This window comes from Scyliorhinus torazame, chromosome 7, assembly GCF_047496885.1.
Source record: "Scyliorhinus torazame isolate Kashiwa2021f chromosome 7, sScyTor2.1, whole genome shotgun sequence".
Taxonomy (NCBI): Eukaryota; Metazoa; Chordata; class Chondrichthyes; order Carcharhiniformes; family Scyliorhinidae; genus Scyliorhinus; species Scyliorhinus torazame.
This window is the reverse complement of record NC_092713.1, coordinates 2,677,406-2,705,089: the sequence shown is the minus strand read 5'-3', so window position 1 is coordinate 2,705,089 and position 27,684 is coordinate 2,677,406. Positions and strand designations below refer to the sequence as shown.

At 53.9% G+C, this 27,684-nt stretch overlaps 1 protein-coding gene across 1 annotated transcript in view; it reads left to right on the top strand.

Annotated features, from left to right (window-relative positions):
• col11a1a (collagen, type XI, alpha 1a) overlaps positions 1-27,684 on the top strand; it is a 1,142,395-nt gene that overhangs the window by 213,774 nt on the left and 900,937 nt on the right. The window contains 2 exon segments of the mRNA XM_072510277.1: positions 8,794-8,862; positions 10,892-10,933. Coding sequence (XP_072366378.1) covers positions 8,794-8,862; positions 10,892-10,933 — 111 coding nt within the window.

Sequence of the window (27,684 nt, the reverse complement as noted above, 5' to 3'; positions counted from 1 at the left end):
GGTACAGAGAGCGATGAGCGGGTACAGGGGGCGATGAGCGGGTACAGGGGGTGATGAGTTGGTACAAGGGTGATGAGCGGGTACAGGGGGTGATGAGCGGGTATAGGGGTGATGAGCGGGTACAGGGGGTGATGAGTGGGTACAGGGGGCGATGGTCGGGTACAGCGGGTGATGATCGCGTACAGGGGGCGATGATCGGTACAGGGGGTGATGAGCGGGTACAGGGGGTGATGAGCGGTTACAGGGGGTGATGGGGACGATGAGTGGGTACAGGGGGCGATGAGCAGTTACAGGGGATGATGAGCGGGTACAGGGGGTGATGGGGCGATGAGCGGGTACAGGGGGTGATGAGTGGGTACATGTGGCGATGGGCGGGTACAGGGGGCGATGAGCGGGTACAGGGGGCGATGAGCGGGTACAGGGTGCGATGAGCGGGTACAGGGGGCGATGAGCGGGTACAGGGGGCGATGAGCGAGTACAGGGGGCGATGGGGTGATGAGCGGGTACAGGGGGTGAGGAGCGGGTACAGGGGGTGATGGGCGGGTACAGGGGTTGATGAGTGGGTACAGGGGGCGATGGGGGCGATGAGTGGGTACAGGGTGCAATGAGCGGGTACAGGGGGCGATGAGCGGGTCAGGGGGCGATGGGGTGATGAGCGGGTACAGGGGATGATGAGTGGGTACAGGGGGCGATGGGGGTGATGGGAGGGTACAGGGGATGATGAGCGGGTACAGGGGGTGATGGGGCGATGAGTGGGTACAGGGGGTGATGGGGTGATGAGCGGGTACAGGGAGTGATGAGCGGGCACAGGGGGTGATGGGCGGGTACAGGGGATGATGAGCGGGTACAGGGGGTGATGGGGCGATGAGCGGGTACAGGGGGTGATGGGGGCGATGAGCGGGTACAGGGGGCGATGAGCGGGTACAGGGGGCGATGAGTGGGTACAGGGGGTGATGAGCGGGTACAGGGTGTGATGGGGTGATTAGCGGGTACAGGCGGTGATGCGGTGATGAGCGGGTACAGGGGGCGATGGGGGCGATGAGCGGGTACAGGGGGCGATGAGCGGGTACAGGGGGCGATGAGCGGGTACAGGGGGTGATGAGTGGGTACAAGGGTGATGAGCGGGTACAGGGGGTGATGAGCGGGTATAGGGGGTGATGAGCGGGTACAGGGGGTGATGAGTGGGTACAGGGGGCGATGATCGGGTACAGCGGGTGATGATCGGGTACAGGGGGCGATGATCGGTACAGGGGGTGATGAGCGGGTACAGGGGGTGATGAGCGGTGACAGGGGGTGATGGGGGTGATGAGTGGGTACAGGGGGCGATGAGCAGTTACAGGGGATGATGAGCGGGTACAGGGGGTGATGGGGCGATGAGCGGGTATAGGGGGTGATGAGCGTGTACAGGGGGTGATGAGCGGTTACAGGGGCTGATGGGGCGATGAGCGGGTACAGTGGGAGATGAGCGGGTACAGGGGCGATGAGCGGGTACAGGGGGCGATGTGCGGGTACAGGGGGCGAGCGGGTACAGGGGGCGATGAGCGGTTACAGGGGGCGATGAGCGGGTACAGGGGGCGATGAGCGGGTACAGGGGTGATGAGCGCGTACAGGGGGCGATGAGCGGTTACAGGGGGCGATGAGCAGGTACAGGGGGCGATGAGCGGGTACAGGGGGCGATGAGCGAGTACAGGGGGCGATGGGGTGATGAGCGGGTACAGGGCGTGATGGGCGGGTACAGGGGGTGATGTGTGGGTACAGGGGGCGATGGGGGTGATGAGTGGGTACAGGGGGTGATGAGCGGGTACAGGGAGTGATGAGCGGGCACAGGGGGTGATGGGCGGGTACAGGGGGTGATGAGTGGGTACATGGGGCGATGGGGGCGATGAGTGGGTACAGGGGATGATGAGCGGGTACAGGGGGTGATAGGGCGATGAGTGGGTACAGGGTGCGATGAGCGGTTACAGGGGGCGATGTGGGCGATGAGCGGTACAGGGGGCGATGAGCGGGTACAGGGGGCGATGAGCGGGTACAGGGGGCGATGAGCGGGTACAGGGGGTGATGAGTGGGTACACGGGGTGATGAGCGGGTACAGGGTGTGATGGGGTGATTAGCGGGTACAGGGGGTGATGGGGATGATGAGCGGGCATGGGGTGATGGGCGGGTACAGGGGGTGATGAGTGGGTACAGGGGGCGATGGGGGCGATGAGTGGGTACAGGGGATGATGAGCGGGTACAGGGGGTGATAGGGCGATGAGTGGGTACAGGGTGCGATGAGCGGGTACAGGGGGCGATGGGGGCGATGAGCGGGTACAGGGGGCGATGAGCGGGTACAGCGGGCGATGAGCGGGTACAGGGGGCGATGAGCGGGTACAGGGGGCGATGAGTGGGTACAGGGGGTGATGAGCGGTTACAGGGTGTGATGGGGGTGATTAGCGGGTACAGGGGGTGATAGGGGCGATGAGCGGGTACAGGGAGTGATGGGGTGATGAGTGGGTACAGGGGGCGATGAGCGGGTACAGGGGGTGATGAGCGGGTACAGGGGGTGATGAGCGGGTACAGGGGGTGATGAGTGGGTACAGGGGTGATGAGCGGGTACAGGGGGTGATGAGAGGGTAAAGGGGGTGATGAGCGGGTACAGGGGGTGATGAGTGGGTACAGGGGGCGATGATTGGGTACAGGGGGCGATGATCGGGTACAGGGGGCGATGATCGGATACAGTGGGTGATGAGCGGGTACAGGGGGTGATGAGCGGTTACAGGGGGTGATGGGGGTGATGAGCGGGTACACGGGGTGATGGGGGCGATGAGTGGGTAAAGGGGGCGATTAGCGGTTACAGGGGATGATGAGCGGGTATAGGGGGTGATGGGGCGATGAGCGGGTACAGTGGGTGATGAGCGGGTACAGGGGCGATGAGCGGGTACAGGGGCAATGAGCGGGTACAGGGGGCGATGAGTGGGTACAGGGGGCGATGAGCGGTTACAGGGAGCAATGAGCGGGTACAGTGGGCGATGAGCGTGTACAGGGGGTGATGAGCGGGTACAGGGGGCGATGAGCGGTTACAGGGGGCGATGAGCGGTTACAGGGGGCGATGAGCGGGTATAGGGGGCGATGAGCGGGTACGGGGGTAATGAGCGGGTACAGGGGCTGATGAGCGGGTACAGGGGGCGATGGGGGCGATGAGTGGTTACAGGGGGCGATGAGTGGGTACAGGAGGTGATGGGCGGGTACAGGGGGCGATGAGCGGGTACAGGGGGCGGTGAGCTGGTACAGGGGGCGATGAGCGGGTACGGGGTGATGAGTGGGTACAGGGGGTGATGAGCGGGTACAGGGGGTGATGAGTGGGTACAGGGGGCGATGAGCGGGTACAGGGGGCAATGAGTGGGTACAAGGGGCGATGAGCGGGTACAGGGGGCAATGACCTGGTTCAGGGGGTGATGTAAGTAGTGAGTGGGTACAGGGGGCGATGAGTGGGTACAGGGGGTGATGAACGGGTACAGCGGGCGATGAACGGGAACAGGGGGCGATGAGCGGGTACAGGGGGCGATGAGCGGGTACAGGGGTGATGAGCGGGTACAGGGGGCGATGAACGGGTACAGGCGGCGATGAACGGGTACAGGCGGCGATGAGCGGGTACAGGGGGCGATGAGCGGGTACAGGGGACGATGAGCGGGTACAGGGGTGATGAGCGGGTACAGGTGGTGATGAGTGGGTACAGGGGGCGATGAGCGGGCACAGGGGGTGATGAGCGGGTACAGGGGGCGATGAGCGGGTACAGGGGTGATGGGCGGGTACAGGAGGCGATGAGCGGGTACAGGGGGCGATGAGCGTGTAGAGGGGGCGATGAGCGGGTACAGGGGGCGATGAACGGTACAGGGGGCGATGGGCGGGTACAGGGGGCGATGAGCGGGTACAGGGGGCGATGAGTGGGTACATGGGGCGATGGGCGGGTACAGGGGGCGATGATCGGGTACAGGGGGCGATGATCGGGTACAGAGGGTGATGGGGGCGATGAGCGGGTACAGGGGGTGATGGGGGCGATGAGTGGGTACAGGGGGCAATGAGCGGTTACAGGGGGTGATGAGCGGGTACAGGGGGCGATGGGGGCGATCAGCGGGTACAGGGGGTGATGAGCGAGTACAGGGGGTGATGAGCGGGTACAGGGTGCGATGAGCGGTTACAGGGGGTGATGGGGCGATGTGCGGGTACAGTGGGCGATGAGCGGGTACAGGGGCGATGAGCGGGTACAGGGGGCGATGAGCTGGTACAGGGGGCGATGAGCGGGTACAGGGGGCGATGAGCGGTTACAGGGGGCGATGAGCGGGTACAGGGGGTGATGAGCGGGTACAGGGGGTGATGAGCGGGTACAGGGGGCGATAAGCAGGTACAGGGGGCGATGAGCGGGTACAGGGGGCGATGAGCGGGTACAGGGGGTGATGAGTGGGTACAGGGGGCGATGAGCGGTTACAGGGGTTGATGAGCGGGTACAGGGGGTGATGAGCGGGTACAGGGGGCGATGAGCGGTTACAGGGGGCGATGAGCGGGTACAGGGGGTGATGAGCGGGTACAGGGGGTGATGAGCGGGTACAGGGGGTGATAAGCAGGTACAGGGGGCGATGAGCGGGTACAGGGGGCGATGAGCGGGTACAGGGGGCGATGAGCGGGTACAGGGGGCGATGAGTGGGTACAGGGGGCGATGAGCGGTTACAGGGGGCGATGAGCGGGTACAGGGGGCGATGAGCGGGTACAGGGGTTGATGAGCGGGTAGAGGGGGCGATGAGCAGGTACAGGGTGTGATGAGCGGGTACAGGGTGTGATGAGTGGGTACAGGGGGTGATGAGCAGGTACAGGGGGTGATGAGCAGGTACAGAGTGCGATGAGTGGGTACAGGGGGCGATGGGGCGATGAGCGGATGCAGGGGGTGATGAGAGGGTACAGGGGGCGATGAGTGGGTACAGGGGGTGATGAGCGGGTACAGGGGGTGATGAGCGGGCACAGGGGGTGATGAGTGGGTACAGGGGGCGATGATCGGGTACAGGGGGTGATGAGCGGGTACAGGGGGTGATGAGTGGGTACAGGGGGTGATGAGTGGGTACAGGGGGTGATGATCGGGTACAGGGGGTGATGAGCAGGTACAGGGGGTGATGAGCGGGTACAGGGGGTGATGGGGGTGACCTTACGGGGTGCATATTGATAGTCTTGGCAATGACACGAATATGAGGTCCGTCTCTTTCTGCAGTTAACAGCGACATGGAGTGAAGTGTTAGTTAGGGACAGAAAACAATGGCTTCAGTATTCCCAATATTTAATTTGAGTAAATATCTGCTCATTGACCACTGGTTGTCTGATCAGCAACCTGGTAAGTTAGTAACAGTGGTGGCGTTGAGCGAGGTGGTGATGAGGTGGAGCTGGGTATTGTCAGTGTCCGTGTGAAAACTCACCCTGTGTTTTAGGATGATGTCACTGAGGGGCAGCATGCAGATTGGACAGAGGGAGACGGCAAAGGGAGATCCTTGACGAATACCAGAGGTAACGGTGGGGGAACAGGAAGAGATTCCAGTGCCAGTGATTCTCTGGCTGCAATCAGAGAGATGACAATGGAAGGTGGTGAGAGGAGTCCGGTGCAGTAGAGAGGGGTTAAAAAGGAAAGGGCTGTGGGGAGGGAGCAGAGTGTGGGGAGGGAGCAGGGTGTGGGGAGGGAGCAGGGTGTGGGGAGGGAGCAGGGTGTGGGGAGGGAGCAGGGTGTGGGGAGGGAGCAGGGAGTGGGGATGGAGCAGGGTGTGGGGATGGAGCAGGGTGTGGGGAGGGAGCAGGGTGTGGGGAGGGAGCAGGGTGTGGGGAGGGAGCAGTGTGTGGGGAGGGAGCAGGGTGTGGGGAGGGAGCAGGGTGTGGGGAGGGAGCAGGGTGTGGAGGTAATCGGATTGCTCTGTCAAAGAGGCAGCAGAACAAGATGAGCCTCATGGCTTTCCCCTGTGCGGTGTGATTGTTTTGTACTTGTCACTCTGTGTGTGTGTGAGCTTTGATGGGTGTGTGTGTGGGTGTGTGGTTGTATGGATGAGTGTTTGTGTATGTGTGTGTGTGGGTGTGTGTGTGTGGGTGTGTAGGAGTGTGTTTAGGGTGTTTGTGTGTGTGTGATTAGGGTGGGTGTGTGTTTAGGATGTGTTTTGGGTGTGTATTTAGGGTGTTTGTTTAGTGTACGTGTTTAGGGTGTGTGTTTAGGGTGTGTGTGTGTTTAGAAAGGGTGTGTGTTTAGGATGTGTTTTGGGTGTGTGTTTAGGGTGTGTGATTAGGGTGTGTGTGTGTTTAGGGTGTGTGTGTGTTTAGGATGTGTTTTGGGTGTGTGTTTAGAGTGTGTGTTTAGGGTGTGAGTTTAGGGTGTGTTTCAGAGGTGTGTCTAGGGTGAGATTTTAGGGTTTGTGAGTGTTTACATGTGTTTTGGGTGTGTGTTTAGGGTGTGTGATTAGGGTGTGTGTGTTTAGGGTGTGTGTGTTTAGGATGTGTTTTGGGTGTGTGCTTAGGATTTGTGTTTAGGGTGTGTGTTTAGGGTGTGTGTGTGTTTAGGGTGGGCATGTGGGTGTGTGTTTAGGGTGTGTATATGATTAGGGTGTGTTTAGGGTGTGTGTTTAGGCTGTGTGTTTAGGGTGTGTTTAGGCTGTGTGTTTAGGGTGTGTGTTTAGGGTGTGTGTTCAGGGTGTGTTTTTAGGGTGTGTGTTTGGGGTGCGTGTTTGGGGTGCGTGTTTAGGGTGCGTGTTTAGGGTGTGTTTAGGGTGTGTGTTTAGTGTCGGCGTGTGTTTAGGGTGGGCATGTGGCTGTGTGTTTAGGGTACATATATGTTTAGGGTGTGTGTTTGGGGTGTGTGATTAGGGTGTGTGTTTAGGGTGTGTGTTTAGGCTGTATGTTTAGGGTGTGTGTTTTGGGTGTGTGTTCAGGGTGCGTCTTTTGTGTGGGTGTTTAGGGTGTGTGTTTAGGGTGTGTGTTTAGGGTGCGTGTTTAGGGTGTGTGTTTAGGATGTGTGTTTAGGTTGTGTGTTTTGGGTGTGTGTTTTGGGTGTGTGTTTTGGGTGTGTGTTTTGGGTGTGTGTTTAGGGTGTGTGTTTAGGGTGTGTGTTTAGGGTGTGTGTTTAGGGTGTGTGTTTAGGGTGTATGTTTAGGGTGTGTGTTTAGGGTGTGTGTTTAGGTTGTGTGTTTAGGGTGTGTGTTTAGGGTGTGTTTAGGGTGTGTGTTTAGGCTGTGTGTTTAGGCTGTGTGGTTAGGCAGTGTGTTTAGTGTTGGCATGTGTTTAGGGTGGGTGTGTGTTTACGGTGTATGTTTAGGGTGGGTATTTAGGGTGGGTGTTTAGGGTGGGTGTTTACGGTGTGTGTCTAGGGTGTGTTTTCAGGGTGTGTTTAGGCTGTGTGTTTAGGGTGTGTGTTTAGGGTGTGTGTTCAGGGTGTGTTTTTAGGGTGTGTGTTTGGGGTGCGTGTTTGGGGTGCGTGTTTAGGGTGCGTGTTTAGGGTGTGTTTAGGGTGTGTGTTTAGTGTCGGCGTGTGTTTAGGGTGGGCATGTGGCTGTGTGTTTAGGGTACATATATGTTTAGGGTGTGTGTTTGGGGTGTGTGATTAGGGTGTGTGTTTAGGGTGTGTGTTTAGGCTGTATGTTTAGGGTGTGTTTAGGGTGTGTGTTTAGGGTGTGTGTTTCGGGTGTGTTTTGGGTGTGTGTTCAGGGTGCGTCTTTTGTGTTGGTGTTTAGGGTGTGTGTTTAGGGTGTGTGTTTAGGGTGCGTGTTTAGGGTGCGTGTTTAGGATGTGTGTTTAGGTTGTGTGTTTTGGGTGTGTGTTTTGGGTGTGTGTTTTGGGTGTGTGTTTAGGGTGTGTGTTTAGGGTGTGTGTTTAGGGTCTGTGTTTAGGGTGTGTGTTTAGGGTGTATGTTTAGGGTGTGTGTTTAGGTTGTGTGTTTAGGGTGTGTTTAGGGTGTGCGTTTCGGGTGTGTTTTGGGTGTGTGTTCAGGGTGCGTCTTTTGTGTGGGTGTTTAGGGTGTGTGTTTAGGGTGTGTGTTTAGGGTGTGTGTTAGGGTGTGTGTTTAGGATGTGTGTTTAGGTTGTGTGTTTTGGGTGTGTGTTTAGGGTGTGTGTTTAGGGTGTGTGTTTACGGTCTGTGTTTAGGGTGTGTGTTTAGGGTGTATGTTTAGGGTGTGTGTTTAGGGTGTGTGTTTAGGGTGTGTGTTTAGGGTCTGTGTTTAGGGTGTGTGTTTAGGGTGTGTGTTTAGGGTGTATGTTTAGGGTGTGTGTTTAGGGTGTGTGTTTAGGTTGTGTGTTTTGGGTGTGTGTTTAGGGTGTGTGTTTAGGTTGTGTTTAGGGTGCGTGTTTAGGGTGCGTGTTTAGGGTGTGTGTTTAGGTTGTGTGTTTAGGGTGTGTGTTTTGGGTGTGTGTTTTGGGTGTGTGTTTAGGGTCTGTGTTTAGGGTGTGTGTTTAGGGTGTGTGTTTAGAGTGTGTGTTTAAGGTGTGTGTTTAAGGTGTGTGTTTAGGGTGTTTGTTTAGGGTGTGTGTTTAGGGTGTGTGTTTAGGATGTGTGTTTAGGGTGTGTGTTTTGGGTGTGTGTTTAGGGTGTGTGTTTAGGGTGTGTGTTTAGGGTGTGTGTTTAGGATGTGTGTTTAGGGTGTGTGTTTAGGGTGTGTGTTTAGGGTGTATGTTTAGGGTGTGTGTTTAGGGTGTGTGTTTAGGTTGTGTGTTTAGGGTGTGTGTTTAGGTTGTGTATGGGAAAGTGTCTGTGGCATTCCCAGGTTTGAAGCAGATAATTCACTGGATGCTTTTTTAATTGCAGGTCAATACGAATTCTCTTGGTGTCTCGGGGGAGAAAGGTCAGAAAGGAGAGCGAGCAGTGGTGGAACCTGTAAGTGTGAAAGCCTCACGTTCACTTTTTTATCATAAATTCGACAAAGGCAGGAAATGGGAGTCGGGGGTGGGGTGCGGGGGCGGCGAGCGAGGTTCCATAGAGGGCGAGAGTATCTCAGTCTCCATCTCAGCCCAAGTTGGGACTGTCCATCTTCCTGAGGGAGTGATCCCACTGGTGTGCTGTCTCCCTTACAGATTCATAAAATCACTACAGTGCAGAATGAAGCCAATCGGCCCATCGGGTCTGCACTGACACTCTGAAAGAGCACCCTACCCAGGCCCACTCCCTCACCTATCCCCGTAACCCCACCTAACCTTCACATCTTTAGACACAAAAGTGCAGATGATGCCGGAAGTCTGCAGAAGGATTTGGATAGGTTAGGTGAATGGGCTCGGGTCTGGCAGATGGAGTTCAATGTTGACAAGTGTGAGGCTATCCATTTTGGGAGGAATAACAGCAGAATGGATTATTATTTAAACGGTAAGATGTTAAAACATGCTGCTGTGCAGAGGGACCTGGGTGTGCTAGTGCATGAGTCGCAAAAAGTTGGTTTGCAGGTGCAACAGGTGATTAAGAAGGCGAATGGAATTTTGTCCTTCATTGCTAGAGGGATGGAGTTTAAGACTAGTGAGGTTATGCTGCAATTGTATAAGGTATTAATGAGGCCACACCTGGAGTATTGTGTTCAGTTTTGGTCTCCTTACCTGAGAAAGGACGTACTGACGCTGGAGGGTGTGCAGAGGAGATTCACTAGGTTAATCCCAGAGCTGAAGGGGTTGGATTACGAGGAGAGGTTGAGTAGACTGGGACTGCACTCGTTGGAATTTAGAAGGATGCGTGGGGGGGTCTTATAGAAACATATGAAATTATGAAGGGAATAGATAGGATAGATGCGGGCAGGTTGTTTCCACTGGCGGGTGAAAGCAGAACTAGGGGGCATCGCCTCAAAATAAGGGGAAGTAGATTTAGGACTGAGTTTAGGAGGAACTTCTTCACCCAAAGGGTTGTGAATCTATGGAATTCCTTGCCCAGTGAAGCGGTAGAGGCTCCTTCATTAAATGTTTTTAAGATAAAGATAGATAGTTTTTTTAAGAATAAAGGGATTAAGGGTTATGGTGTTCGGGCCGGAAAGTGGAGCTGAGTCCACAAAAGTTCAGCCATGATCTCATTGAATGGTGGAGCAGGCTCGAGGGGCCAGATGGCCGACTCCTGCTCCTAGTTCTTATGTTCTTATGAAAGGACAATATTTGTGTGGCCAATCCACCTAACCTGCCCATCTTTGGACTGTGGGAGGAAACCGGAGCACCCGGAGGAAACCCACGCAGACACGGGGAGAACATTCAAACGCCCCACAGTCACCCGAGGCTGGAATTGAACCCGGGTCCCTGGCGCTGTGAGGCAGCAGTGCTAAGCACAGTGCCACCATGTTGCCTGTGTCCCTGGTGCTGTCAGGCAGCAGTGCTAAGCACAGTGCCACCCGTGTTGCTATTAGCCAGATAGCCACTGACACTCAGTACATGAAACTCAGGCCGTTGATGAGAAGGCTTCCAGAACCACAGGGGACCATCCCTCGGGGCGGGAGTGCTCATCCTCAGTACCGAGAACTCCCTGATATTAGAGGCAGTGAAAGTGAGGAGATCATTGTTCCTGAGTCAAAGATGATGGCAGAATTCGTCTGAACACCAAAGTCCAGCCAAACCAAAGACAGACTCTTCACATTGACTCTTCCTTCAAGAGAGAGAGGCATGAAGAACAAGGGAAGGAGGAAGAGAGAGACAGGAAGTGAGGGAGATGTACTGGAAACAGAGACAGAGAGAGGTGCAGGAAAGAGAGTCAAAGAGAGCGAGAGAGGCAGACAAAGTCAAAATGAGACACAATGATAGAGAGTAAGAGACAGAAAGAGAGACCAAAAGAGAGACAGAGAGTCAGAAAGAGAGTAATAACAGCTTGGATGAACAGATATTTCTCTGAAAGCCAGAGGAAGAGGTAATTGCTGAAGCTAATGATTGCATTCTCATTGTTTCAGGGAATGTTAATTGAAGGACCTCCAGGATTAGAGGGGCAAGCGGTAAGTAAATGTCCACTGGATAATCATTGCAAACTGTATAATCACTCCCACCTCCACTGTATAGTCACTCCCAGTGCCCTCTGTATAATCACTCCCAGTGCCTCCTGTATAATCACTCCCAGTGCGCCCTGTATACTCACTCCCTGTGCCCCCGTATAATCACTCTCAGTGCCCCTGTATAATCACTCCCAGTGCCTCCTGTATAATCACTCACAGTGCCCCTTGTATAATCACTCCCAGTACCCCCTGTATAATCACTCCCAGTGCCCTCTGTACAATCACTCCCAGTGCCGCTGTATAATCACTCCCTGTACCCCTGTATAATCACTCCCAGTGCCCCTGTATAATCACTCCCAGTGCCTCCTGTATAATCACTTCCAGTGCCCCCTGTATAATCACTCCCAGTGCCCCCTGTATAATCACTCCCAGTGCCCCCTGTATAATCACTTCCAGTGCCCCCTGTATAATCACTCCCAGTGCCCCCCTGTATAATCACTTCCAGTGCCCCCTGTATAATCACTCCCAGTGCCCCCCTGTATAATCACTCCCAGTGCACCCTGTATAATCACTCCCAGTGCCCCCTGTATCATCAGTCCAAGTGCCCCCTGTATAATCACTTCCAGTGCCCCCTGTATAATCACTCCCAGTGCCCCCTGTATAATCAATCCCAGTGCCCCCTGTATAATCACTCCCAGTGCCTCCTGTATAATCACTCCCAGTTCCTCCTGTATAATCACTCCCAGGGCCCCCTGTATCATCAGTCCCAGTGCCCTGTATAATCACTCCCAGTGCCTCCTGTATAATCACTCCCAGTGCCCCCTGTATAATCACTCCCAGTGCCCCCTGTATCATCAGTCCCAGTGCCCCCTGTATAAACACTTCCAGCGCCCCCTGTATAATCACTCCCAGTGCCCCCTGTACCATCAGTCCCAGTGCCCCCTGTATAATCACTTCCAGTGCCCCCTGTATAATCACTCCCAGTGCCCCCTGTATAATCACTCCCAGTGCCCCCTGTATTATCAGTCCCAGTGCCCCTTGTATAATCGCTTCCAGAGCCCCCATTATAATCACTCCCAGTGCCCCCCTGTATAATCACTCCCAGTGCCCCGTGTATAATCACTCCGTCTGCCCTCTGTATAATCACTCCCAGTGCCCCCTGTATAATCACTCCCAGTGCCCCCTGTATAATCACTCCCAGTGCCCCCTGTATAATCACTTCCAGTGCCCCCTGTATAATCACTCCCAGTGCCCCCTGTATAATCACTCCCAGTGCCCCCTGTATAATCACTTCCAGTGCCCCCTGTATAATCACTCCCAGTGCCCCCCTGTATAATCACTTCCAGTGCCCCCTGTATAATCACTCCCAGTGCCCCCCTGTATAATCACTCCCAGTGCACCCTGTATAATCACTCCCAGTGCCCCCTGTATCATCAGTCCAAGTGCCCCCTGGATAATCACTTCCAGTGCCCCCTGTATAATCACTCCCAGTGCCCCCTGTATAATCAATCCCAGTGCCCCCTGTATAATCACTCCCAGTGCCTCCTGTATAATCACTCCCAGTTCCTCCTGTATAATCACTCCCAGGGCCCCCTGTATCATCAGTCCCATTGCCCTGTATAATCACTCCCAGTGCCTCATGTATAATCACTCCCAGTGCCCCCTGTATAATCACTCCCAGTGCCCCCTGTATCATCAGTCCCAGTGCCCCCTGTATAAACACTTCCAGCGCCCCCTGTATAATCACTCCCAGTGCCTCCTGTATAATCACTTCCAGTGCCCCCTGTATAATCACTCCCAGTGCCCCCTGTATAATCACTCCCAGTGCCCCCTGTATTATCAGTCCCAGTGCCCCTTGTATAATCGCTTCCAGAGCCCCCATTATAATCACTCCCAGTGCCCCCCTGTATAATCACTCCCAGTGCCCCGTGTATAATCACTCCGTCTGCCCTCTGTATAATCACTCCCAGTGCCCCCTGTATAATCACTCCCAGTGCCCCCTGTATAATCACTCCCTGTGCCCACTGTATAATCACTCCAGTGCCCCCTGTATAATCACTCCCAGTGCCCCCTGTATTATCACTCCCAGTGCCACCTGTATAATCAATTTCCAGTGCCCCCTGTATATTCACTCCCAGTGCCCCCTGTATAATCACTCCCTGTGTCCCCGTATAATCACTCCCTGTGTCCCCTGTATAAACACTCCCAGTGCCCCTGTGTAATCACTCCCAGTGCCCCCTGTATAATCACTCCCTGTGCCCCCTGTATAATCACTACCAGTGCCCCCTGTATAATCACTCCCAGTGCCCCCTGTATAATCACTCCCAGTGCCCCCTGTATAATCACTTCCAGTGCCCCCTGTATAATCACTCCCAGTGCCCCCCTGTATAATCACTTCCAGTGCCCCCTGTATAATCACTCCCAGTGCCCCCCTGTATAATCACTCCCAGTGCACCCTGTATAATCACTCCCAGTGCCCCCTGTATCATCAGTCCAAGTGCCCCCTGTATAATCACTTCCAGTGCCCCCTGTATAATCACTCCCAGTGCCCCCTGTATAATCAATCCCAGTGCCCCCTGTATAATCACTCCCAGTGCCTCCTGTATAATCACTCCCAGTTCCTCCTGTATAATCACTCCCAGGGCCCCCTGTATCATCAGTCCCAGTGCCCTGTATAATCACTCCCAGTGCCTCCTGTATAATCACTCCCAGTGCCCCCTGTATAATCACTCCCAGTGCCCCCTGTATCATCAGTCCCAGTGCCCCCTGTATAAACACTTCCAGCGCCCCCTGTATAATCACTCCCAGTGCCCCCTGTACCATCAGTCCCAGTGCCCCCTGTATAATCACTTCCAGTGCCCCCTGTATAATCACTCCCAGTGCCCCCTGTATAATCACTCCCAGTGCCCCCTGTATTATCAGTCCCAGTGCCCCTTGTATAATCGCTTCCAGAGCCCCCATTATAATCACTCCCAGTGCCCCCCTGTATAATCACTCCCAGTGCCCCGTGTATAATCACTCCGTCTGCCCTCTGTATAATCACTCCCAGTGCCCCCTGTATAATCAATCCCAGTGCCCCCTGTATAATCACTCCCAGTGCCTCCTGTATAATCACTTCCAGTGCCCCCTGTATAATCACTCCCAGTGCCCCCTGTATAATCACTCCCAGTGCCCCCTGTATAATCACTTCCAGTGCCCCCTGTATAATCACTCCCAGTGCCCCCCTGTATAATCACTTCCAGTGCCCCCTGTATAATCACTCCCAGTGCCCCCCTGTATAATCACTCCCAGTGCACCCTGTATAATCACTCCCAGTGCCCCCTGTATCATCAGTCCAAGTGCCCCCTGTATAATCACTTCCAGTGCCCCCTGTATAATCACTCCCAGTGCCCCCTGTATAATCAATCCCAGTGCCCCCTGTATAATCACTCCCAGTGCCTCCTGTATAATCACTCCCAGTTCCTCCTGTATAATCACTCCCAGGGCCCCCTGTATCATCAGTCCCATTGCCCTGTATAATCACTCCCAGTGCCTCCTGTATAATCACTCCCAGTGCCCCCTGTATAATCACTCCCAGTGCCCTCTGTATCATCAGTCCCAGTGCCCCCTGTATAAACACTTCCAGCGCCCCCTGTATAATCACTCCCAGTGCCTCCTGTATAATCACTTCCAGTGCCCCCTGTATAATCACTCCCAGTGCCCCCTGTATAATCACTCCCAGTGCCCCCTGTATTATCAGTCCCAGTGCCCCTTGTATAATCGCTTCCAGAGCCCCCATTATAATCACTCCCAGTGCCCCCCTGTATAATCACTCCCAGTGCCCCGTGTATAATCACTCCGTCTGCCCTCTGTATAATCACTCCCAGTGCCCCCTGTATAATCACTCCCAGTGCCCCCTGTATAATCACTCCCTGTGCCCACTGTATAATCACTCCAGTGCCCCCTGTATAATCACTCCCAGTGCCCCCTGTATTATCACTCCCAGTGCCACCTGTATAATCAATTTCCAGTGCCCCCTGTATATTCACTCCCAGTGCCCCCTGTATAATCACTCCCTGTGTCCCCGTATAATCACTCCCTGTGTCCCCTGTATAAACACTCCCAGTGCCCCTGTGTAATCACTCCCAGTGCCCCCTGTATAATCACTCCCTGTGCCCCCTGTATAATCACTACCAGTGCCCCCTGTATAATCACTCCCAGTGCCCCCTGTATAATCAATCCCAGTGCCCCCTGTATAATCACTCCCAGTGCCTCCTGTATAATTACTCCCAGTTCCTCCTGTATAATCACTCCCAGTGCTCCCTGTATCATCAGTCCCAGTGCCCCTGTATAATCACTCCCAGTGCCTCCTGTATGATCACTCCCAGTGCCTCCTGTATAATCACTTCCAGTGCCCCCTGTATAACCACTCCCAGTGCCCCCTGTATCATCACTCCCAGTGCCCCCTGTATCATCAGTCCCAGTGCCCCCTGTATAATCACTTCCAGTGCCCCCTTTATAATCACTCCCAGTGCCCCCTGTATAATCACTCCCAGTGCCCCCTGTATAATCACTCCCAGTGCCCCGTGTATAATCACTTCCAGTGCCCCCTGTATAATCACTCCCAGTGCCCCCCTGTATAATCACTCCCAGCTCCCCCTGTATAATCACTCCCAGTGCCCCTGTATAATCACTCCCTGTGCCTCCTGTATAATCACTCCCAGTGCCCCCTGTATAATCACTCCCAGTGCCTCCTGTATAATCACTCCCAGTGCCCCCTGTATAACCACTCCCAGTGCCCCCTGTCTCCTCACTCCATGTGCCCCCTGTATAATCACTCCCAGTGCCTATTGTATAATCACTCCCAGTTCCTCCTGTATAATCACTCCCAGTTCGTGCCCCCTGTATAATCACTCCCAGTGCCCCCCTGTATAATCACTTCCAGTGCCCCCTGTATAATCACTCCCAGTGCCCCCCTGTATAATCACTCCCAGTGCAACCTGTATAATCACTCCCAGTGCCCCCTGTATCATCAGTCCAAGTGCCCCCTGTATAATCACTTCCAGTGCCCCCTGTATAATCACTCCCAGTGCCCCCTGTATAATCACTCCCAGTTCCTCCTGTATAATAACTCTCAGTGCCGCCTGTATCATCAGTCCCAGTGCCATGTATAATCACTCCCAGTGCCTCCTGTATAATCACTCCCAGTGCCCCCTGTATCATCAGTCCCAGTGCCCCCTGTATAAACACTTCCAGCGCCACCTGTATAATCACTCCCAGTGCCCCCTGTATCATCAGTCCCAGTGCCCCCTGCATAATCATTTCCAGTGCCCCCTGTATAATCACTCCCAGTGCCCCCTGTATAATCACTCCCAGTGCCTCCTGTATAATCACTTCCAGTGCCCCCTGTATAAACACTTCCAGTGCCCCCTGTATAATCACTCCCAGTGCCCCCCTGTATAATCACTCCCTGTGCCTCTTGTATAATCACTTCCAGTGCCCCCTGTATAATCACTCCCAGTGCCCCCCTGTATAATCACTCCCAGCTCCCCCTGTATAATCACTCTCAGTGCCCCTGTATAATCACTCCCTGTGCCTCCTGTATAATCATTCCCAGTGCCCCCTGTATAATCACTCCCAGTGCCTCCTGTATAATCACTCCCAGTGCCCCCTGTATAACCACTCCCAGTGCCCCCTGTCTCCTCACTCCAGGTGCCCCCTGTATAATCACTCCCAGTGCCTATTGTATAATCACTCCCAGTTCCTCCTGTATAATCACTCCCAGTTCCTCCTGTATAATCACTTCCAGTGCCCCCTGTATCATCAGTCCCAGTGTCTCTTGTATAATCACTCCCAGTGCCCCCTGTATAATCACTCCCAGTGCAACCTGTATAATCACTCCCAGTGCCCCCTGTATCATCAGTCCAAGTGCCCCCTGTATAATCACTTCCAGTGCCCCCTGTATAATCACTCCCAGTGCCCCCTGTATAATCACTCCCAGTTCCTCCTGTATAATAACTCTCAGTGCCCCCTGTATCATCAGTCCCAGTGCCCTGTATAATCACTCCCAGTGCCTCCTGTATAATCACTCCCAGTGCCCCCTGTATCATCAGTCCCAGTGCCCCCTGTATAAACACTTCCAGCGCCACCTGTATAATCACTCCCAGTGCCCCCTGTATCATCAGTCCCAGTGCCCCCTGCATAATCATTTCCAGTGCCCCCTGTATAATCACTCCCAGTGCCCCCTGTATAATCACTCCCTGTGCCTCCTGTATAATCATTCCCAGTGCCTCCTGTATAATCACTTCCAGTGCTCCCTGTATAATCACTCCCAGTGCCCCCTGGATAATCACTCCCAGTGCCCCCTGTATAAACACTTCCAGTGCCCCCTGTATAATCACTCCCAGTGCCCCCCTGTATAATCACTTCCAGTGCCCCCTGTATAATCACTCCCAGTGCCCCCCTGTATAATCACTCCCAGTGCACCCTGTATAATCACTCCCAGTGCCCCCTGTATCATCAGTCCAAGTGCCCCCTGTATAATCACTTCCAGTGCCCCCTATGTCATCACTCCCAGTGCCCCCTGTATAATCACTCCCAGTTCCTCCTGTATAATAACTCTCAGTGCCCCCTGTATCATCAGTCCCAGTACCCTGTATAATCACTCCCATTGCCTCCTGTATAATCACTCCCAGTGCTCCCTGTATCATCAGTCCCATTGCCCCCTGTATAAACACTTCCAGCGCCCCCTGTATAATCACTCCCAGTGCCCCCTGTATCATCAGTCCCAGTGCCCCCTGCATAATCACTTCCAGTGCCCCCTGTATAATCACTCCCAGTGCCCCCTGAATAATCACTCCCAGTGCCCCCTGTATAACCACTCCCAGTGCCCCCTGTCTCCTCACTCCATGTGCCCCCTGTATAATCACTCTCAGTGCCTATTGTATAATCACGCCCAGTGCCCCCTGTATAATCACTCCCAGTTCCTCCTGTATAATAACTCTCAGTGCCCCCTGTATCATCAGTCCCAGTGCCCCTGTATAATCACTCCCTGTGCCTCCTGTAGAATCACTCCCTGTGCCTCCTGTATAATCATTCCCAGTGCCTCCTGTATAATCACTTCCAGTGCCTCCTGTATAATCACTCCCAGTGCCTCCTGTATAATCACTCCCTGTGCCTCCTGTATAATCACTCCCAGTGCCCCCTGTATAATCACTCCCAGTGCCCCCTGTATAATCACTTCCAGTGCCCCCTTTATAATCACTCCCAGTGCCCCCCTGTATAATCACTCCCAGCTCCCCCTGTATAATCACTCCCAGTGCCCCTGTATAATCACTCCCTGTGCCTCCTGTATAATCACACCCAGTGCCTCCTGTATAATCACTCCCAGTGCCTCCTGTATAATCACTCCCAGTGCCCCCTGTATAACCACTCCCAGTGCCCCCTGTCTCCTCACTCCATGTGCCCCCTGTATAATCACTCCCAGTGCCTATTGTATAATCACGCCCAGTTCCTCCTGTATAATCACTCCCAGTTCCTCCTGTATAATCACTTCCAGTGCCCCCTGTATCATCCGTCCCAGTGCCACTTGTATAATCACTCCCAGTGCCACCTGTATAATCACTCCCAGTGCCCCCTGTATAATCACTCCCAGTGCCCCCTGTATAATCACTCGCAATGCCCCCTGTATCATCAGTCCCAGTGCCTCCTGTATAATCACTTCCAGTGCCCCCTGTATAATCACTCCCAGTGCCCCCTGTATAATCACTCCCAGTGCCCCCTGTATAATCACTTCCAGTGCCCCCTGTATAATCACTCCCAGTGCCCCCCTGTATAATCACTTCCAGTGCCCCCTGTATAATCACTCCCAGTGCCACCCTGTATAATCACTCCCAGTGCACCCTGTATAATCACTCCCAGTGCCCCCTGTATCATCAGTCCAAGTGCCCCCTGTATAATCACTTCCAGTGCCCCCTGTATAATCACTGCCAGTGTCCCCTGTATAATCAATCCCAGTGCCCCCTGCATAATCACTCCCAGTGCCTCCTGTATAATCACTCCCAGTTCCTCCTGTATAATCACTCCCAGTGCCCCCTGTATCATCAGTCCCAGTGCCCTGTATAATCACTCCCAGTGCCTCCTGTATAATCACTCCCAGTGCCCCCTGTATCATCAGTCCCAGTGCCCCCTGTATAAACACTTCCAGTGCCCCCTGTATAATCACTCCCAGTGCCCCCTGTATCATCAGTCCCAGTGCCCCCTGTATCATCAGTCCCAGTGCCCCCTGTATAATCACTTCCAGTGCCCCCTGTATAATCACTCCCAGTGCCCCCTGTATAATCACTCCCAGTGCCCTCTGTATTATCAGTCCCAGTGCCCCCTGTATAATCGCTTCCAGAGCCCCCTTTATAATCACTCCCAGTGCCCCCCTGTATAATCACTCCCAGTTACCCATGTATAATCACTCCGTCTGCCCTCTGTATAATCACTCCCAGTGCCCCCTGTATAATCACTCCCAGTGCCCCCTGTATAATCACTCCCTGTGCCCACTGTATAATCACTCCAGTGCCCCCTGTATAATCACTCCCAGTGCCCCCTGTATAATCACTCCCAGTGCCACCTGTATAATCAATTTCCAGGGCCCCCTGTATATTCACTCCCAGTGCCCCCTGTATAATCACTCCCTGTGCCCCCGTATAATCACTCCCTGTGTCCCCTGTATAAACACTCCCAGTGCCCCTGTGTAATCACTCCCAGTGCCCCCTGTATAATCACTCCCTGTGCCCCCTGTATAATCACTACCAGTGCCCCCTGTATAATCACTCCCAGTGCCCCCTGTACAATCAATCCCAGTGCCCTCTGTATAATCACTCCCATTGCCTCCTGTATAATCACTCCCAGTTCCTCCTGTATAATCACTCCCAGTGCCCCCTGTATCATCAGTCCCAGTGCCCCTGTATAATCACTCCCAGTGCCTCCTGTATGATCACTCCCAGTGCCTCCTGTATAATCACTCCCAGTGCCCCCTGTATTATCACTCCCAGTGCCCCCTGTATCATCAGTCCCAGTGCCCCCTGTATAATCACTTCCAGTGCCCCCTGTATAACCACTCCCAGTGCCCCCTGTATCATCACTCCCAGTGCCCCCTGTATCATCAGTCCCAGTGCCCCCTGTATAATTACTTCCAGTGCCCCCTTTATAATCACTCCCAGTGCCCCCTGTATAATCACTCCCAGTGCCCCCTGTATCATCAGTCACAGTGCCCCCTTTATAATCACTTCCAGCGCCCCCTTTATAATCACTCCCAGTGCCCCCCTGTATAATCACTCCCAGTGCCCCGTGTATAATCACTCCGTCTGCCCTCTGTATAATCACTCCCAGTGCCCCCTGTATAATCACTCCCAGTGCCCCCTGTATAATCACTCCCTGTGCCCTCTGTATAATCACTCCCAGTGCCCCCTGTATAATCACTCCCAGTGCCCCCTCTATAATCACTCCCAGTGCCACCTGTATAATCACTTCCAGTGCCCCCTGTGTATTCACTCCCAGTGCCCCCTGTATAATCACTCCCTGTGCCCCCGTATAATCACTTCCTGTGCCCCCGTATAATCACTCCCAGTGCCCCTGTGTAATCACTCCCAGTGCCCCCTGTATAATCAGTCCCTGTGCCCCCTGTATTATCACTCCCAGTGCCCCTGTGTAATCACTCCCAGTGCCCCCTGTATAATCACTCCCAGTGCCTCCTGTATAATCACTCCCAGTGCCACCTGTATAATCACTCCCAGTGCCCCCTGCATAATCACTCCCAGTGCCTTCTGTATAATCACTCCCAGTGCCCCGTGTATACTCACTCCCTGTGCCCCTGTATAATCACTCCCAGTCCCCCCTGTATAATCACTCCCAGTGCCCCCTGTATAATCACTCCAATTGCCCCCTGTATACTCACTCCCTGTGCCCCTGTGTCATCACTCCCAGTGCCCCCTGTATAGTCACTCCCAGTGCCCCCTGTATAATCACTCCCAGTGCCCCCTGTATAATCACTTCCAGTGCCCCCTGAATACTCACTCCCTGTGCCCCTGTATAATCACTCCCAGTACCCGCTGTATACTCACTCCCTGTGCCCCTGTATAATCACTCCCAGTGCCTCCTATATACTCACTCCTAGTGCCCCCTGTATAATCACTCCCAGATCCCCCTGTATAATCACTCCCAGTGCCCCCTGTATAATCACTCCCAGTGCCTCCTGTATAATCACTCCCAGTGCCCCATGTATAATCACTCCCAGTGCCTCCTGTATAATCACTCCCAGTTCTTCCTGTATAATCACTTCCAGTTCCTCCTGTATAATCACTTCCAGTGCCCCCTGTATCTTCACTGCCAGTGCCCCCTGTATAATCACTCCCAGTGCCCCCTGCATAATCACCCCCAGTGCCCCCTGTATAATCACTCACAGTGCCCCCTGTATAATCACTCCCAGTGCCCCCTGTATAATCACTCCCAGTGCCTCCTGTATAATCACTCCCAGTGCCCCCTGTATAATCACTCCCAGTGCCCCCTGCATAATCACTCCCAGTGCCCCCTGTATAATCACTCCCAGTGCCCCCTGTATAATCACTCCCAGTGCCCCCTGTATAATCACTCCCAGTGCCCCCTGTATAAGCACTCCCAGTGCCCCCTGTATAATCACTCCCAGTGCCTCCTGTATGATCACTCCCAGTGCCTCCTGTATAATCACTCCCAGTGCCCCCTGTATTATCACTCCCAGTGCCCCCTGTATCATCAGTCCCAGTGCCCCCTGTATAATCACTTCCAGTGCCCCCTGTATAACCACTCCCAGTGCCCCCTGTATCATCACTCCCAGTGCCCCCTGTATCATCAGTCCCAGTGCCCCCTGTATAATTACTTCCAGTGCCCCCTTTATAATCACTCCCAGTGCCCCCTGTATAATCACTCCCAGTGCCCCCTGTATCATCAGTCACAGTGCCCCCTTTATAATCACTTCCAGTGCCCCCTTTATAATCACTCCCAGTGCCCCCCTGTATAATCACTCCCAGTGCCCCGTGTATAATCACTCCGTCTGCCCTCTGTATAATCACTCCCAGTGCCCCCTGTATAATCACTCCCAGTGCCCCCTGTATAATCACTCCCTGTGCCCTCTGTATAATCACTCCCAGTGCCCCCTGTATAATCACTCCCAGTGCCCCCTCTATAATCACTCCCAGTGCCACCTGTATAATCACTTCCAGTGCCCCCTGTGTATTCACTCCCAGTGCCCCCTGTATAATCACTCCCTGTGCCCCCGTATAATCACTTCCTGTGCCCCCGTATAATCACTCCCAGTGCCCCTGTGTAATCACTCCCAGTGCCCCCTGTATAATCAGTCCCTGTGCCCCCTGTATTATCACTCCCAGTGCCCCTGTGTAATCACTCCCAGTGCCCCCTGTATAATCACTCCCAGTGCCTCCTGTATAATCACTCCCAGTGCCACCTGTATAATCACTCCCAGTGCCCCCTGCATAATCACTCCCAGTGCCTTCTGTATAATCACTCCCAGTGCCCCGTGTATACTCACTCCCTGTGCCCCTGTATAATCACTCCCAGTCCCCCCTGTATAATCACTCCCAGTGCCCCCTGTATAATCACTCCAATTGCCCCCTGTATACTCACTCCCTGTGCCCCTGTGTCATCACTCCCAGTGCCCCCTGTATAGTCACTCCCAGTGCCCCCTGTATAATCACTCCCAGTGCCCCCTGTATAATCACTTCCAGTGCCCCCTGAATACTCACTCCCTGTGCCCCTGTATAATCACTCCCAGTACCCGCTGTATACTCACTCCCTGTGCCCCTGTATAATCACTCCCAGTGCCTCCTATATACTCACTCCTAGTGCCCCCTGTATAATCACTCCCAGATCCCCCTGTATAATCACTCCCAGTGCCCCCTGTATAATCACTCCCAGTGCCTCCTGTATAATCACTCCCAGTGCCCCATGTATAATCACTCCCAGTGCCTCCTGTATAATCACTCCCAGTTCTTCCTGTATAATCACTTCCAGTTCCTCCTGTATAATCACTTCCAGTGCCCCCTGTATCTTCACTCCCAGTGCCCCCTGTATAATCACTCCCAGTGCCCCCTGCATAATCACCCCCAGTGCCCCCTGTATAATCACTCACAGTGCCCCCTGTATAATCACTCCCAGTGCCCCCTGTATAATCACTCCCAGTGCCTCCTGTATAATCACTCCCAGTGCCCCCTGTATAATCACTCCCAGTGCCCCCTGCATAATCACTCCCAGTGCCCCCTGTATAATCACTCCCAGTGCCCCCTGTATAATCACTCCCAGTGCCCCCTGTATAATCACTCCCAGTGCCCCCTGTATAAGCACTCCCAGTGCCCCCTGTATAATCACTCCCAGTGCCACCTGTATAATCACTCCCAGCGCCCCCTGTATAATCACTCCAAGTGCTCCTGTATCATCAGTCCCAGTGCCTCCTGTATAATCGCTTCCAGTGCCCCCTGTACAATCACTCCCAGTGCCCCCTGTATAATCACTCCCAGTGCCCCCTGTATAATCACTCCCAGTGCCACTTGTATAATCGCTTCCAGTGCCCACTGTATAATCACTCCAGTGCCCCCTGTATAATCAGTCCCAGTGCCCCCTGTATAATCACTCCCAGTGCGACCTGTATAATCAATTTCCAGTGCCCCCTGTATATTCACTCCCAGTGCCCCCTGTATAATCACTCCCTGTGCCCCCGTATAATCACTCCCTGTGTCCCCTGTATAAACACTCCCAGTGCCCCTGTGTAATCACTCCCAGCGCCCCCTGTATAATCACTCCCTGTGCCCCCTGTATAATCACTACCAGTGCCCCCTGTATATTCACTCCCAGTGCCCCTTGTATAATCAATCCCAGTGCCCCCTGTATAATCACTCCCAGTGCCTCCTGTATAATCACTCCCAGTTCCTCCTGTATAATCACTCCCAGTGCCCCCTGTATCATCAGTCCCAGTGCCCCTGTATAATCACTCCCAGTGCCTCCTGTATGATCACTCCCAGTGCCTCCTGTATAATCACTCCCAGTGCCCCCTGTATCATCAGTCCCAGTGCCCCCTGTATAATCACTTCCAGTGCCCCCTGTATAATCACTCCCTGTGCCCCCTGTATCATCAGTCCCACTGCCCCCTGTATAATCACTTCCAGTGCCCCCTTTATAATCACTCCCAGTGCCCCCCTGTATAATCACACCCAGTGCCCCGTGTATAATCACTCCATCTGCCCTCTGTATAATCACTCCCAGTGCCCCCTGTATAATCACTCCCAGTGCCTCCTGTATAATCACTCCCTGTGCCCTCTGTATAACCACTCCCAGTGCCCCCTGTATAATCACTCCCAGTGCCCACTGTATAATCACTCCCAGTGCCACCTGTATAATCACTTCCAGTGCCCCCTGTATATTCACTCCCAGAGCCCCCTGTATAATCACTCCCTGTGCCCCCGTATAATCACTCCCTGTGCCCCCTGTATAATCACTCCCAGTGCCCCTGTGTAATCACTCCCAGTGCCCCCTGTATAATCACTCTCTGTGCCCCCGTATAATCACTCCCAGTGCCCCTGTGTAATCACACCCAGTGCCCCCTGTATAATCACTCCCTGTGCCCCCTGTATTATCACTCCCAGTGCCCCTGTGTAATCACTCCCAGTATCCCCTGTATAATCACTCCCAGTCCCTCCTGTATAATCACTCCCAGTGCCACCTGTATAATCACTCCCAGTGCCCCCTGTATAATCACTCCCAGTGCCTCCTGTATAATCACTCCCAGTGCCCCCTGTATACTCACTCCCTGTGCCCCTGTATCATCACTCCCAGTACCCCCTGTATAATCACTCCCAGTGCCTCCTGTATAATCATTCCCAGTGCTCCCTGTATACTCACTCCCTGTGCCCCTGTATAATCACTCCCAGTACCCGCTGTATACTCACTCCCTGGGCCCCTGTATAATCACTCCCAGTGCCTCCTATATAATCACTCCCAGTGCCCCCTGTATAATCACTCCCAGCTCCCCCTGTATAATCACTCCCAGTGCCCCCTGTATAATCACTCCCAGTGCCTCCTGTATAATCACTCCCAGTGCCCCTGTATAACCACTCCCAGTGCCCCCTGTCTCCTTACTCCATGTGCCCCCTGTATAATCACTCCCAGTGCCTCCTGTATAATCACCCCCAGTTCCTCCTGTATAATCACTCCCAGTTCCTCCTGTATAATCACTTCCAGTGCCCCCTGTATCATCAGTCCCAGTGCCTCCTGTATAATCACTCCCAGTGCCCCCCTGTATAATCACTCCCAGTGCCCCCTGTATAATCACTCCCAGTGCCCCCCGTATGATCACTCCCAGTGCCCCCTGTATCATCAGTCCCAGTGCCCCCTGTATAATCACTTCCAGTGCCCCCTGTATAATCACTCCCTGTGCCCCCTGTATCATCAGTCCCACTGCCCCCTGTATAATCACTTCCAGTGCCCCCTGTATAATCACTCCCAGTGCCCCCCCCTGTATAATCACTTCCAATGCCCCCTGTATAATCACTCCCAGTGCCCCCCTGTATAATCACTCCCAGTGCCCCCCTGTATAATCACTCCCAGTGCCCCCTGTATAATCACTCCCAGTGCCCCCTGTATCATCAGTCCCAGTGCCCCCTGTATAATCACTTCCAGTGCCCCCTGTATAATCACTCCCAGTGCCCCCTGTATAATCAATCACAGTGCCCCCTGTATAATCACTCCCAGTGCCTCATGTATAATCACTCCCAGTTCCTCCTGTATAATCACTCCCAGTGCCCCTTGTATCATCAGTCCCAGTCACCCCCTGTATAATCACTCCCAGTGTCCCCTTGTATAATCACTCCCAGTTCCTCCTGTATAATCACTCCCAGTGCCCTCTGTATAATCACTCCCTGTGCCCTCTGTATATTCACTTCCAGTGCCCCCTGTATAATCACTCCCAGTGCCTCTTGTATAATCACTCCCTGTGCCCTCTGTATAATCACTCCCAGTGCCCCCTGTATAATCACTCCCAGTGCCCCCTGTATAATCAATCCCAGTGCCCCCTGTATAATCACTCCCAGTGCCTCCTGTATAATCACTCCCAGTGCCCCCCTGTATAATCACTCCCAGTGCCCCCTGTATAATCAATCCCTGTGACCTCTGTATAATCACTCCCAGTGCCCCCTGTATAATCACTCCCAGTGCCCACTGTATAATCACTCCCAGTGCCCCCTGTATAATCACTCCCAGTGCCCCCTGTATAATCACTCCCAGTGCCCCCTGTATAATCACTCCCTGTGCCCTCTGTATAATCACTCCCAGTGCCCCCTGTATAATCACTCCCAGTGCCCCCTGTATAATCACTCCCAGTGCCCCCTGTTTAATCACTTCCATTGCCCCCTGTGTAATCACTCCCAGTGCCCATTGTATAATCACTCCCTGTGCCCCTGTATAATCACTCCCTGTGCTCCCTGTATAATCACTCCCTGTGCCCTCTGTATAATCACTCCCAGTGCCCCCTGTATAATCACTCCCAGTGCCCCCTGTATAATCACTCCCAGTGCCCCCTGTTTAATCACTTCCATTGCCCCCTGTGTAATCACTCCCAGTGCCCATTGTATAATCACTCCCAGTGCCCCCTGTTTAATCACTCCCTGTGCCCCCGTATAATCACTCCCAGTGCCCCTGAGTAATCACTCCCAGTGCCCCCTGTATAATCACTCCCTGTGCCCCCTGTATTATCACTCCCAGTGCCCCTGTGTAATCACTCCCAGTGTCCCCTGTATAATCACTTCCATTGCCCCCTGTATAATCACTCCCAGTGCCCCCTGTATAATCACTCCCTGTGCCCCCGTATAATCACTCGCTGTGCCCCCTGTATAATCACTCCCAGTGCCCCTGTGTAATCACTCCCAGTGCCCCCTGTATAATCACTCCCTGTGCCCCCGTATAATCACTACCAGTGCCCCTCTGTAATCACTCCCAGTGCCCCCTGTCTAATCACTTGCTGTGCCCCCTGTATTATCACTCCCAGTGCCCCCTGTCTAATCACTCCCAGTGCCCCCTGTATAATCACTCCCAGTGCCTCCTGTATAATGACTCCCAGTGCCCCCTGTATACTCACTCCCTGTGCCCCTGTATAATCACTCCCAATGCCTCCTATATAATCACTCCCAGTGCCCCCTGTATAATCAGTCCCAGTGCCTCCTGTATAATGACTCCCAGTGTCCCCTGTATACTCACTCCCTGTGCCCCTGTGTAATCACTCCCAGTGCCCCCTGTATACTCACTCCCTGTGCCCCTGTATAATCACTCCCAATGCCTCCTATATAATCACTCCCAGTGCCCCCTGTATAATCAGTCCCAGTGCCTCCTGTATAATGACTCCCAGTGTCCCCTGTATACTCACTCCCTGTGCCCCTGTGTAATCACTCCCAGTGCCCCCCTGTATATTCACTCCCAGTGTCCCCTGTATAATCAGTCCCAGTGCCCCCCTGTATATTCACTCCCAGTGTCCCCTGTATACTCACTCCCTGTGCCCCTGTGTAATCACTCCCAGTGCCCCCTGTATAATCAGTCCCAGTTCCCCCCTGTATATTCACTCCCAGTGTCCCCTGTATACTCACTCCCTGTGCCCCTGTGTAATCACTCCCAGTGCCCCCTGTATAATCAGTCCCAGTGCCCCCTGTATAATCAGTCCCAGTGTCCCCTGTATAATCACTCCCACCTCCACT